At 41.5% G+C, this 14217-nt stretch overlaps 1 protein-coding gene across 2 annotated transcripts in view; it reads left to right on the top strand.

Annotated features, from left to right (window-relative positions):
- pvalb6 (parvalbumin 6) overlaps window positions 1-13425 on the top strand; it is a 44711-nt gene extending 31286 nt beyond the window's left edge. The window contains exons 1-5 of one of the 2 annotated variants that reach the window (XM_071474224.1): window positions 2021-2214; window positions 10129-10194; window positions 11376-11508; window positions 11625-11734; window positions 12749-13425. In XM_071474224.1, the coding sequence (XP_071330325.1) occupies window positions 10134-10194; window positions 11376-11508; window positions 11625-11734; window positions 12749-12774 (330 nt within the window). In that variant the 5' untranslated portion in view covers window positions 2021-2214; window positions 10129-10133 and the 3' untranslated portion in view covers window positions 12775-13425. Of the gene's footprint in view, window positions 1-2020; window positions 2215-10128; window positions 10195-11375; window positions 11509-11624; window positions 11735-12748 lie in introns of those variants that run through there. The other variant, XM_071474223.1, reaches the window with a different exon arrangement.
- The last annotated feature ends 792 nt before the right edge of the window (window positions 13426-14217 follow it).

Here is a 14217-nt window from a genome sequence, read left to right as displayed (position 1 = left end):
TTCCACATACGCACAGTAGCCCTTAAATCTCATATAGGCCCCTACCAACCAAAGCCTCCTAAAGGTCAGTGTGAGAGGTTCTTCAGTAATACCACTGGTGGAAACAGCTGATGTTTACTGTGATCTATAATCACTTCACATCTATAAGTGAACCTCTGGAAGGATTCCTGGCCAGGGTGTGCTGCACTGTCCCAGAGGGATGAATAGCCTGCCAAATTCTAAGTGTTTTAATGTTAGGTTTAGCAATGAAGAGCAACAGGGTCCCATTGCAGGGTTCTTTTTCTGCAAAGTCACTATGACCTGCATCGTGGATTGTGGAGGTCTTCTGGATCTCTCACATTTTAGGTTAGCTATTGCTTTCGGATAATTCCCCAAGGTCCACAACATTATGTTTATTTTAACTCTTTGGAGAAAATAATCCAAATGGAAGTAAATTTGGAGAGTATGAATTGGAGTCCACCTAACCCCTCCTCTAAACAGAGCATAGCCTACATTAACAGCCATAAGTAAGCATGTGAGGCCTGTCAGATTTTGGTTTTGTCCACATTTTGAATGGTGTGCAGAGGGTGGTATCTATTTGCCTTTCAACATCTGAAGACACAAGTGTAGAACGGTAACAAATGGATTAAACAATAAATCTGCTTTAATGTAACCTGCTAGGTTTAGCATATTTGGCTAACAAGCTTACAATTTACAATAGTAACTCTGCATTTCTCTCTGCAAGGAGCACATTATTACTTAAATAACAATTTGTGGGGTTACAGGTTACATAAAAAAGGAAATTGTAATATTTTGCCAATGTGTAGAAAATTACTCTGGCAAATGCTTGGGTCACATATTGTGTCTCTTGGCTCAATATATGCCTGGTTGCTCGGCCCAAGTCCGGCCCACATACAGCATGACAATCAGATATTATTCCCACATCTGGACTAATTCTGGCACAGAATCAGCCCAGACTACGCAGAAGTAAATGGACCAGACTCGGGCCAAGGACGCAGGCATATGTTGGGCCAGAAGTTTCATTTTGTTGCCTGGGACCTGGTTGCTATGGAGATTAGACTAACATTATCAGCTTAAACCTGCAACAACATTACTCAACGAAGACAATAACTAGTCTTCATCATACAAAGCTTTGCTCCTATAAAGTTTGCCACCTAGGCTACCAAACAGCGTTATCAAATGGTGGGCATGCTTATTTTTTGTCTGGGAAATGCAGCCACAGCCTCAGTCTTTTGGCACAATCTAAATATGTAGCCATACAGTGCATATTCAAGACATCCTCTGCAAGATTTCAAGTTTAAAATGAGTCTGGAAAAGTCAGATTATGTTTTGTTCATGTTCTCGGACTAACATTCGCTTAATTAGCTTGCTAGCCACAGCTAATAATAAGTGACAGTTGTTATTTCATCTGTGAAAATCAGTAATTGCGGACTAGAGATGAGAAGTCTGCTCTTTTCTACCTTTGACTAAGGTAGACATCATTTTAAATAGTGCAAATAATGGGCAAATGGAAAATCTGACAGGAGAGCAACAGTAACTAAGAGGGGTGGTCAATGCATGTTTTTTCATTGCAAGAATTAGACAAAAGAGGCGTTTGATTACTAGCATCTTTACACCATGTTTTAGATAAGTGAAAGTGAAAGAACACCAGTGGTAAAGATGGAGAAGCTCAAGGCTATATAATTTGTCACTGATGATGCAGAATGCCTTGAAGGAGGAAAGTGTAGATGAGAATTAAAGGTGAAAATTAAAAGTTTAAGACAAGAGAGACAGACGCAAAGAGAAAGAAAAGGGTAGAGGCTGGATCAGAGGAGAGATTAGAGGAGAACGAGGAGAATGAGGCCCTGTGGGTGGAAGGTGTGAGAAAATTAGGTGGAGAAATCAAATGGCTGCAAGGAGGAAGGAGGGAGGGTTGGAAGAAGGGAGGGGCGAGAAAGGGTGAGCATAAGAAAAGAAGTCATGGCTGGTATGAGAGGTGGAGATTTATGATTATTAATAGTAATGTTTGATTAGCATGAGTACAGTCAGGAAAACGATACGGACCGGCCTAACATCACTGGCCCCACGCTGAACTGGGCTCCCATTTTTCATCCTAAAATAGTTGGAGTGGGCACGTATAAAACAGAAAGGCCAGAGCCTCTGATCTTTTAGTGGACGTCCCTCTTGCACCTATCTGGCCCCTATCCCACCTCTACACCCGTCAGCCAGGACCAGGTAAGAAGAAGACATGAATGTGGGGAAAAAAGAAATAGAGAAGCTTGTTAGGGATGGAAAGCATTGCCTTTTTGTTTTACAATTAGGGATTTTAACATAACAAAGGCACAGATATGGATAGTGAATACAAATGTGTATAGTAAATAGTTGACATCACAGTAGTTGTACTGTTGTGGTGTATCTTTGTAATCGAATGCAGTGATAGATGAAATAGAAAGAAATTTAATTTACCTCTTTTTTTCTTGTATAGAACAAGATTAGATTTAGATACAGAGACAGTATATCAAACAAGGTAATTACTTTCTGATAGCCACGGTTTGCTGCCAAAATAGGAGGCACAGGTGTAATTTTATTGAAGTGCTTACTTGTGATATCTTTCAAGGTCAAATTTTAATTACACCTAATTGAATACAGTCTCACGTCCATGCTCCAGGGTAACTTTAAACGTCAAAATGCTGATGCAGTAAAAGAGATGAAGTTCCTCTTGAAAATGCTCCAACAGCGTGGTTATCAGACCTTTAAAAATGTTGCATGTACTCATACAGTAGATACATTATGAATATTTATAGACATAATGATACTTAGGTGGCTGCAGCCTCAGTTAATTAATGAGGAGGGCATGTAATATTTTGTTTGTGTGTCACAGTAAAATATGATTGCCTTTTTACACTCTCACTGCTTGTGTGTTCAGTGAAAGATTAAATGGAATTTACATCTTTAATTTGTTTGGTAATATTTTATGCAAATATGCAGTGAGTTTGAATGCGTAAGGTTGCCTAGTCATCCCGTTAGAGTTTGTGACATATGCATCTGCAGAGGCATATACAGATAAGTGGGAGAGTGTAACCATGGCAGCCCATCACATACGCTCACACTTATTTATCTGACTGTAATAGATTGTTTCTCAACAACTACTGGATGGACTGCCTTGAAATTTTGCGCAGACATTCATGGTCTCCAGAGGATGAATTCTAACTTTTGCTTTGGTTTCTGCTAGTCTCATCATGAGGTTGACAGTTTTTGTTTTGTTATAAAGAGTCTTGACAACTATTAGATAAATTTGCATTTTTTTAAGACATCCCTATCCCACTCAGGTGATTGCCTAACTTTTGTTATATCAAAATACAGTACTGCAATTTGTTTTTGGTGCTGCAATAATTTGAAAATATTAGTATGCTAACATGCTAAACTAAAGTAGTAAACATGGTACACATATACTTAGCATCAGCATTTTAGCATATTGTCATTGTGAACATGCTAGCATTTAACTCAAAGCATAGCCGTGTGTTATATTTGCCTTTGTAGCTGCTAGTGTTGCTGTAGACTTATTAGTACAGTACATGTGGTTTGTGCTAAGTGCTAATTAACAAATGCTAACATGTTAAACTGCGATGGTAACAATTACACCTCTTAAACATTAACATGTTAGCATTGTCACTGTGAGCTTGTTAGCTTTGATGATGCTAGCATTTAGCTCATGCACGGCTGTTAGCTCATGTACGGCCTCACAGAGTTTTTACACATACCACAACGCATAATCAGTTACTAAGCTTAAGAAAACTTACAACCAAGTGACTAAAATGATCTTGAAAAATATAAAGAATGCATTTTTTGGTTAACAAACTGATTGAGTCAGAAACACGATTATAATCTGTACAGAACACACACACCCAGGGCTATTGTTGTCAAGCTGTAACTGTGTGGTTTAGCAACCCTGCACTGTACCTGCCAGAGGATTAGACAGTGGGCAGTGGTGATAACAGCCAGATCATCCCTGGACCTCTTATCAAATCTATTCTTTCTTGCTGAGTGTTTGTGTGCGAACACATTCTGTTTTTGCTTTTGAATGCACATCCCTATTGGCATATTTTCTCTCAGTGTCAGCAGCTCAATAAAATCAGAAGACAATGTAATTTGCACTGAAAAGATAACACTGGCTACATTCAGCCATCAAGCTTATTAGAAGATCAGTGGCAGTTCAGATGGAAAGATTTTAGTGAAGAAGAAAATCATTGGGGCCTCTTGAAAATGGTATAGTTTTCAGATTTACTGTGCAACTGTTGTAGCTAGGTCCCTTTAAGGATGACAAACATGTTACATCTTTTCATCTTATGTGACAATAATATACTTACAAGAAATCAGAATCAGAATCAGAATCAGAATCAGAATCAGTTTTATTGCCAAGTATGTTTTCACATACAAGGAATTTTTTCTGGTGATTGGTGCAATTGATCAGCAACAGTGGGGCTCTCTAGCCTTGTTGATGAGGCTAATAGCAGATGGGAAGAAGCTGTTTTTGTGGCGAGAGGTTTTGGTCCTGAAGGACCGCAGCCTCCTGCCAGAGGGGAGTGTCTCAAAGAGTTTGTGTCCAGGGTGGGAGGAGTCAGCTACAATCTTCCCTGCACGCCTCAGAGTCCTTGAGGCGTACAGGTCCTGGAGGGACGGAAGATTGCAGCCAATCACCTTCTCAGCAGAGTGGATGATACGCTGCAGTCTGTTATTGTCCCTCTCCGTGGCAGCAGCGTACCAGATGGTGATGGAGGAGGTGAGGATGGACTCGATGATGGAGGTGTAGAAGTTCACCATCATAGTCCTTGGCAGGTTGAACTTCTTCAACTGCCTCAGGAAATACATCCTCTGCTGAGCTTTTTTGATGAGGGAGCTGATGTTTAGCTCCCATTTGAGATCCTGTGTGATGGTGGTTCCCAAGAAGCGAAAATGCTCCACGGTAGCCACGGGGGAGTCACACAGGGTGATGGGGGTGGGTGGGGCTGGGCTCTTCCTGAAGTCCACTATCATTTCCACTGTCTTCAGAGCGTTTAGCTCTAGGTTGTTCTGCCTGCACCAGGTCACCAGACGCTCAGTCTCCCACCTGTAGGCAGACTCATCGCCATCAGAGATGAGTCCAATGAGAGTGGTGTCGTCTGCAAACTTCAGGAGCTTGACAGACTGATGGCTGGAGGTGCAGGTGTTGGTGTACAGGGAGAAGAGCAGAGGAGAAAGAACGCAGCCTTGCGGGGATCCAGTGCTGATGGTCTGGGAGTCAGACACGTGCTTTCCTAGCTTCACGTGCTGCCTCCTGTCAGACAGGAAGTCGGTGATCCACCTGCAGGTGGAGTCAGGCACGCTCAGCTGGGAGAGCTTGTCCTGCAGCAGAGCCGGGATGATGGTGTTGAAGGCAGAGCTGAAGTCCACAAACAGGATCCTGGCATAGGTCCCTGAGGAGTCCAGGTGCTGGAGGATGAAGTGGAGAGCCATGTTGACGGCGTCGTCTACAGACCTGTTGGCTCTGTAGGCGAACTGCAGGGGGTCCAGGAGTGGGTCAGTGATGGATTTGAGGTGGGACAGGACAAGACGCTCAAATGATTTCATGACCACAGAGGTCAGGGCAATGGGTCTGTAGTCATTTAGACCTGTGGGCCTTGGTTTTTTGGGGACAGGGATGATGGTGGAGGATTTGAAGCAGGCTGGCACGTGGCAGGTCTCCAGTGAGGTGTTGAAGATGTCTGTGAACACTGGAGACAGCTGATCAGCACAGTGCTTCAGGGATGATGGAGAGACAGAGTCAGGACCGGCTGCTTTGCGGGGGTTCTGCTTCTTAAAAAGCCTGTTGACATCTCTCTCCAGGATAGAGAGAGACGTTCCTTTGGTAGAGGAGGAGGAGGGGGGTTCTGATGTGGCTCTGATGTGGAGGTTAGTGTCAGGCTTGTCCCACTGTCTTTCAAAGCGGCAGTAGAACTCATTCAGATCGTTGGCCAGACGGAAGTCATTAATGGAAATACTAATACAAATAAAAACTGTCACGGTCCTGCTATGTCTATACTGGCTGTCATCCCTAATATATTGTTTTTATTATCCATTCAAATCAGTACATAATACAGTGAGTGCATCTATTATTTATCTTAGGTAAAACAACATGAATTCCTTTATATCTCTATGTAATAATAATAATATATTTATGGCAGCACACACTCCTCATATAAGTACCCCAAGTCACAGAAGAATGACCTTCTCATTCAGTCATTCGTGACAACAGAAATCCCAATACTGGTTTACAACTCACTTTAAACTTCAAACAGCATAAAATGTTCATTGTTTGATGGCTCATCGCAGTGAACAGCAGCAAAAAACTCATCACACAATACCATCAAAGCCTATTTCTGTAGAGGACGAAGGTTCAATGCAGCATCTCTCCTTTCCCCTTAACTATCACACGCTTCATCCGTACGTCCACACACATTTTCTCACCTTTTTACAGATTCGCCCACAAACATACACACACCAGTCAAAAGAGCACAAGGGGTTCAGGTTTCTTGAAATGCAAGTACATTCTTCTTTAAGCCTTCCACCTCTTCACCCCAGCCTGCTTGGCACCTTTTGTAACACATATAAACACTTGCATGTGCACACATTTTCACACACTCATGCAGCTGTTGCAGTAGACTGGGGAGTTGGCAGTCGTGCAGGATGGTCAGGTTTCCCACGCCTAGACTGACCACCAGGGTCAGGGGACTTCCCACAAAGGAAACCTCAGTTTGACGTATTTAACTTCTTCAAGGGGCTCACAGGTTGCCCTCATGACCATGGTGATGTCATCATATCCTCCAGAAACCTTTAAAACTCCTTTTTTATGTCTCATAGTTTTTTTTTCCCCCGTATGAAGCATTTACCATATGTTCAGCTAACCATTTACTATATATCTGGACTGTGTCTTTGTTCAGTAGCTTTAAAATAATTCTCGTTTCAGTAACCCTGCCAAGCTTCAGTATAAAGTAAGTTAATTTCATAAAAACCAACTGACCAGCTACATAGCATATAAAGACATCCTCACATAAAATCACCCAATAGTTTAGCAAATTGTCCATATTGAATAATCCAGAGTTTATGTCAGCTTGAGGTTTTTTTTGTTTGTTGTGTTTTCCCTCAGCATTCTGCCTGAGTCATGAAAATGTTTTCCACAGCGCACCACAGGGACATTTTTAAGACTAGAAGAATCAGTGTAGTGAAGAGGAAGAAAAAAAAATCAAGGACATTCAGGGTGAAACACTTGATCCAGCAAAGATAGTGGTTGTAGGCGATGGCAACAACTGAGCAGTAAGTGCATTGCAGCAGCAGTGCAGTGCAGCAGATAACCTTGGTGGAATCTGACTGATTCCTTAAATCACACCTACTTAAACTCAGACGGTAATTCAAAAGCGAAAACACCGCCAGCAAAATTATCGTTGATTTGAAAGTGAAAGAACATTGAACACTGAATGGTCTTTAAGCCTTAACGTACAAAATAATGTCCGATGGTTGAATCATGTGGATCTGTAAAATATTGACTGCAGAGTTTGTTTTCTAGAGATATACACTGTAGTTCTACTGGATCAATGGAAGAAACCCTTGAGGGTTCAACACTATTAAGAAAACACAATCAAAAGTCGAAGGCTTTAGTCCAGAGAATTAGCAGCACCACCGTGTTATCAGTTAATCAAAAAGGTATTGATTTTCCAGACATTTCTTTATTATTTTTATGTTGATAAATTGAGATTAACCACATTACGATTTTCACATAAACATATAGTAGGTGGTTGAAAGCCAAATTGCCTCTGATGTGTGTGTGGAAACATACTATTATTCCACCAAAGGAATATGTAATATACCCCGCAGTTTATAAGCATTAATTAAATAATCTTATTTCAAATGTAATAAGTTTGTAATGACTCTGAGTTGATCCTCTTGACAAGGATCAGCTCACCACATGTCCTGAAGGTGAGCTCACACACTAATGACAGTGTCGGTGTAACATAAACCGTGTCAGAAAACATTTTATCACATGGCTTTTAACTTCCAATGTAGAGTGTGGCAGCCCAGACAAAAATTCACTGTTATTAAAGATGGATTTAAAGGATTAGTTCAACATTTTGGGAAATTTATTCACTTTCATGTTGAGAAGTTCTCTCAAATGAATTGGCACCGGTCTTCTCATCTAAATCTTCTCATCTAAAGAAAGTGAAATTGTTTTTCTAAAATGTCTATTTAAACTATTTCTTCAATGAGACTTAAATGAAGCCGTATGACGTTCTTAAGTTCTGAACGCCTTGATAAGCATTTGACACAGAAAAAAAAAGATCATTAAAGCATTACTGGGCTTTATGCTTTCCTTTAAATAAATCAATGTGGCTTACTTCATACAGTTCCACTGGCGGCACACTGACTGAGATACCTCTGTGAATCAATCTCATCCTCCTCATTTCACGGTGAATTGTTTCTTTTCCCCTCAGACACCTTTGTGGTAAAAGGTCAGAGGAGGAGGCTGTGCTTTTCTAATGATAAAAGATTGGCTGTGTGGCCACACAAGTAAAGCAGCGTTCAGTATTGATCTGTGTGTGCAGCAGTATGTTAGTGAAGTAGATAACACACAGCTCATACATCAACTGTGAACTGCGGTTAACTCGGCGTTTCTCTGTGAGGAAGAACATCTGCACAAATGTCCTTATTTTGATAACAATGGACGTATGTGTCTTCATTTGTTTTAATTAGATTATGAGGCAGATATTAGAACAGCTGCTTTAAGGAGTGATGCAACAAAGGAGGGGGTGGGGGGGTGTACAGGCAACTCAGACTGTATTTCCAACTGTGAGAAGGACAGAGCGATGATATTGGCCAGCTCAGCGTTTTCTGCTGCACACAGGGAACACGGTGATGATGATGGTCCAAGGAGGACGGTGATGCAGAGTCATTCTTTTGACCTTTCTTCCAGGTTTTTATGCAGCAATATACAGACAAACTGGTGCGAGTGTGTGTCTATAAAGGGTATGTGTGTGTGTGATGATGATGATGATAATAAGCCAGACTCAACCTCACAAACTGAGGTTTTTAGTGCGCTCTCGGTCAGTCGGTACACTTTGTTCCACATTAAAATAGCTCAACAATTTTTACGTGGATCACCATGAAATTTATTGCATACATTCACAATCACCAGTGGATGAATTAGAGTTACTCTGGTGATCCCCTTCAACTTAAGTTTAGTCATAAACTGATCTGTAGGCAGCTTAAGCTTTTTTTTTTTCAAACAGCCCAGTGAGCAGTGTGTGCATCCATTTAGTTGAAGGTGAGGTTTGTGTGAATGTGTCACAGCCTACATGGAATATGCTATGTATGTACATGCTATATATGTGCGCTTGAAGTAGCAACAGAGGAGAGGAAGACATCAGTCAAAGTCAGGAGAAGGTGACAACCTCATAAGCAGCGATCAGGTTCAGTCGCACACACAGGAGTGAAAAGCTGACGCGCTGGTAAGTGCTGGGCTCACCTTTCATAGTGCGAGGTAGAAGAAGATTCTCTGTCTGGACTGGGCTGACGAACTGAATGCTCCTGTGGTATTTCAGACACGGCAGAACTCTCAGACGGCCTGTTCAACCTCTGCTGACGTGGCCTCATGTGGCCCCATGCCCTGCGTTTATCTGTAACAGTTCAGTGATATCTCACGGATAAAATGAAAAACACTGATATGGACACCATGCTGGTTGTTCTCTCCATCCGTCCCTCCCGCACTCAAATACTTTCTTTTAACATTTTCATTAATTTTGCTGACGCAGACTCTACGTCCCAAAATACCATCAATTCCTTCCTGTTTCTCTCAACGCCATCCTGCTACGATATCTTCCTCTCGCTCCACCTCCTACTCTCTCTCCCTTTGTCACTCCTCCTCGACTGTCACTAACTCATTCTGTCATTCACCACCTCCTTCTCACATGTCCTGGTTTCCTGCTCCATTTCTAGAGTGTCACCAGTGTAATACGAGAATGTCTCTGAGTTGTGGCTCCTTCTCTCCAGCGACCTTGTTTTTAACCTTGTCCCCTCTCTGTCCTTCTCTTCCTTCTCTGTCTCCTTCTCTCTGTCTTGTTTTCCATCTCTTTTCTCCAACAGCCAAGATGGCAATGAGCAGCATCCTCAACGCTGATGACATCAAGAAAGCTCTAGATGCATTTGCAGGTAAAGCACTCACAGATAAATCAGTGGTTTCCACATATCAGAAACATTTCACGGACTAGACATTTCTGTCTGCCAAAAATCTGGAAACTGTGATTCACGCCTTCATTTACAATCGACTCTACGACTTTAACTCCCTGCTCTCTAACATCCGTAATAAAATAAATCAATTTATCAAACTGATTACAAAATGTTTCTTTTTACCTTAAAGTCCAGAGAGGCTTTGTCTAAAGTTTTCTTGCCCCTCTCACTCATAGTGGGATGACTGGCAAGGTTTTTAATCATTTTTATAAATAACTTTTCAAAAATCGCTTTTTAGTTTTATTTACCTTAGTCTTGTTGTTTCTTTGTACAGTGTTATGTTTTCATTGTAAAGCACATTGTATTTGTGTTTTGAAATGTTCTATATAAAAAAAAGTTTATTATAGTTATTATAATGAGCTACTTAATTCATCCAACTTTGAACCAGAACCTGAAAGTGAATTGATCTGAACTGCAGACTGTGTCTCCTGTTTTCTCAACACCTGCCTCCACCTGCTGTTTTGCAGTATTTGACTGATAACTGAATTCTAACTTTCAGTTTTTATTTAAGAGTTTCATGCCGATCCAAGCCGTTAAAGTGCTTCCACTATGAATCAAGCAACACTGCCTATGGGCAAAATGAATGGGATTTTATATTTCTGTAGCCAGAGGGGCGTCTGAATTAACTCCTTCCATTTTGCTTATTTTACTATTGAAACAACACCGTGGACTTAAACAATTTGTCAGGCAAAAAATGATACGAATGACTAATTTCCTTTATGTGCACGCCTCTCGTGTACTTGCTTAGAGTAGAGAGACAGAGGAGGTAGTTAGAGCTCAGCGACCTAGAACTGATGGGTCCTCGGGCAAACACATGTTCTCAATCTATAACTGTAACACAGTTACAGTTATAGATTTCTCAGTTATAGGTTTTATTACAAGGCTGCTTTCTTACAATTAATTTTTTGCCTTTGGGTCTCATCACCCAGATCAACACAGAACAAGCAACTTTCAGCAAATTAAAGCAACTTTTAGAGTAGTTTCATGCCCCCACTGGCTTGTGTTAATGATAATAAACATTTACCCATGTGTGGGATCTTTTTGAAATTTTTGTGTTCCACTGTTGTGTGTGTGTGTGTGTGTGTGTGTCTGTGTGTGTGAAGTTGCTGACTCCTTTGACCATAAGAAGTTTTTTGAGATGGTGGGTCTGAAGGCCAAGTCTTCTGATGATGTGAAGAAGGTCTTCACGGTGCTGGACGCCGACAACAGCGGCTTCATAGAGGAGGAGGAGCTCAAGTGAGACAAACACACAACCACATATAAACCCAGAAACGGCAACAAATGACCTCGCTGCGCACAAAACATTAGCATTCTGTGACGCAGATCCCGTCTGCTTCTCTGTCTCTAACCAGATTCGTCCTGAAGGGTTTTGCCAAGGATGGCAGGGACCTGACAGACAAAGAAACCAAAGCATTTTTAACAGCAGCCGACAAGGATGGAGACGGCAAGATTGGAGTCGATGGTAAACACCAACATGAAATTTCATTAGTGGGAGTGTCACAAGGTCACCCAAGCAGACAGGCAACACAAATGTAGAAAAAAAAGTGACACACACACACACACACACACACACACACAAACAAACACAGGCAGACTGTTTTCATTTGCTTGCAGTGTAAGACACATGTAGTTGTTGGTCATTTATTAAGACTGCAGTTTTATTAGTTTGAACTTTTAGGGTTGCAACATCAGTGTCATTGTGTCCATGGGATCTTGTGTGGTTGGTTTGGATCACTGTACCAAAAGAAGCTAAATCATCTCAGTGCAGTTAATTGGCTGATACAGTTCTCATCTGTCCAAATGAATAACCACAAAGTCTGTTACTTAGACTCACACTTGAAGACAGGCAGGCACAAATGCAACGCATTGTTTGACTTGGCCGTTTAAGGGACTGCATGTAAGTTACTGGGGCAGGGAGGGGTGTTGTCTTACTTTTTAAAAACACAAAATCCTGTCCAGGGTTACTGGTGAAAACCCCCTAATTTTCACGTAGCTCAGCTCACCTCAGGAGTGGAATTAGCAACTGCCAAAATTATAATAAACATTACATTTGGTGCATCCTGTTTATGGCAGCTGTTCTCTAGTTTTGAACCACGAGGAACTAAATAAACAGTTATTACCATGATCACTGAATAAACAAACGGGGCATGGACGGCAGCTCTGTGGCTGCAGAGGGGCTTCGGCATTGTTATGTTTTCGCTTCATCCATTAGCAGGAACTAATTTGATGTATATATTCATCTTTTTTAATATAGTTAAGTCCCCATTACATAAAGATACAATAAAATATGTATCTGGGGACTGGAAAACAAAATAAAGAAAAATTACTTCCCTGTTAACTAATTTTCCCACAGTCCCTCACTTCAAATCGTGTACGCTATACGTTACTTTTGAGCTGTTTTTGAGCATACATAAGTTTTTAGATTGACTCAAGCTGAAACGTTCTGACAACTATGTGTTTTCTTCTTCTCCTGCAGAATTTGCTGCCCTGGTGAAGGAATAAATAGTCACCTACTGTGACTGACTTAGCGCTCCAAGATCACCTCCTAGCCACCGCCACACCCTGACACCCACTGAGCCCCTTTTCTCCCTCCCCAGCACCTACACTTCACCACCTCACCTTGACTCCCACCCCACTAGACTGCAGCTGATTCCTGCTACACACTCATCCTGAAACACCCCCCACAAGCTGTGTTCATCCTATTTATTTTATCCTTTTTATACAAACTCTTCTTGTTTCTGTTTGTGTATAGAAATAAAACTTGCCTGCAGGACTAAACTTCACACTTTAAAGCATAAAGTAGATATTTAAAAGAAAACAGAGATTTTAACGGAAAGACCCTCATTTCCTTATCCCTCTGTTTTTCTTAGCTGACACTTTCTCTCACCTTCCCTCTCTCTTTTTCCTTTTTTTTCTCCTGCGTTTCTCTTCTCTCTGTCGATTTCACCGCAGGCACCGTTCCCTTCCTGCATTTGCTCCCCTCTGCCCCCTCCCCACACCATCACCCCATCCACACATCCATCTATTCATATCTATCCATCCATCCCCTTCTCCTCTGGTAATGAGCTGTTGTAAAACATACCAAAAGAAGAAAGAGGTCAAGCTGTGAAAGAATAAAATAAAATGAAGAAAACAAAGCCTCGAGAACACTGACTCACTCTGGTCCTTGTGTTAATTCCTGCCTTTGATGTGATTCTCTTATCTTTCAGTCGAGCTCCCCTTCTTATTTTCTTCCTTCCTTCCTTTTCTGTTTCCCTGTCACTCCTCATATCAAGCGCGACAACTGAAGCATATCTCGACAGCGACCTAATAATGTATAAAGAGGTCTACTTTAAAAGGTTTTTGTCTTTAAGGAGGTCAGAATTATTCATTAGGACTGGTAGTGTTGTCTAAGCAGTAAAATGGGGGAAATAAACTGCATAAAAACCAACTCTGTGCAGTTACAGATCACTGAGGAGCCTCTTCCTGCCAGCCTTCACTTTGCATCAACATTACATAATGAATCTAACTTCACTGTAGGAGAAGAAGGAAGAAGGAGGCCACATTATTCTCCTTGCCAAAGAGTCTTTATTCATAAGCGCCGTGCTAGTTTTACAGAACCATGCTGTCAAGCCATTAGCAGAATTGGATTCACACTGAGGTTCAATTTGGGTTAAATATCCCCGGCGGAGGACCCAAAAAGGCAACCAGGGAATCCTGATCTTCTTTAGTAGGCCATTCTACTGCCTGAGCAAATAAACACAGATCTGAAGCTCGGAGGCTCTCACTTACACGATGAGAACAGAACTGTTGAGTTTTGGTGTAGCTCAGAAAAGCACACTGCTCCTCCCAACAGACTGTTTTGGTCAGTGGGATTCATAAGGAAGACAAATAGCCACAGGAAGGAGGGGATTTATGGGACGTGTCGTGTGGATATGGTTTCTTCTTTGTCACGTCTGACAAAGC

Source organism: Trachinotus anak, unplaced genomic scaffold (assembly GCF_046630095.1).
Source record: "Trachinotus anak isolate AG129_WGS33_773 ecotype Australia unplaced genomic scaffold, CSIRO_AGI_Tana_v1 ptg000003l, whole genome shotgun sequence".
Classification (NCBI taxonomy): Eukaryota; Metazoa; Chordata; class Actinopteri; order Carangiformes; family Carangidae; genus Trachinotus; species Trachinotus anak.
Note: the sequence above shows the minus strand (reverse complement) of the source record. Positions and strands in the feature narration are given on the sequence as shown.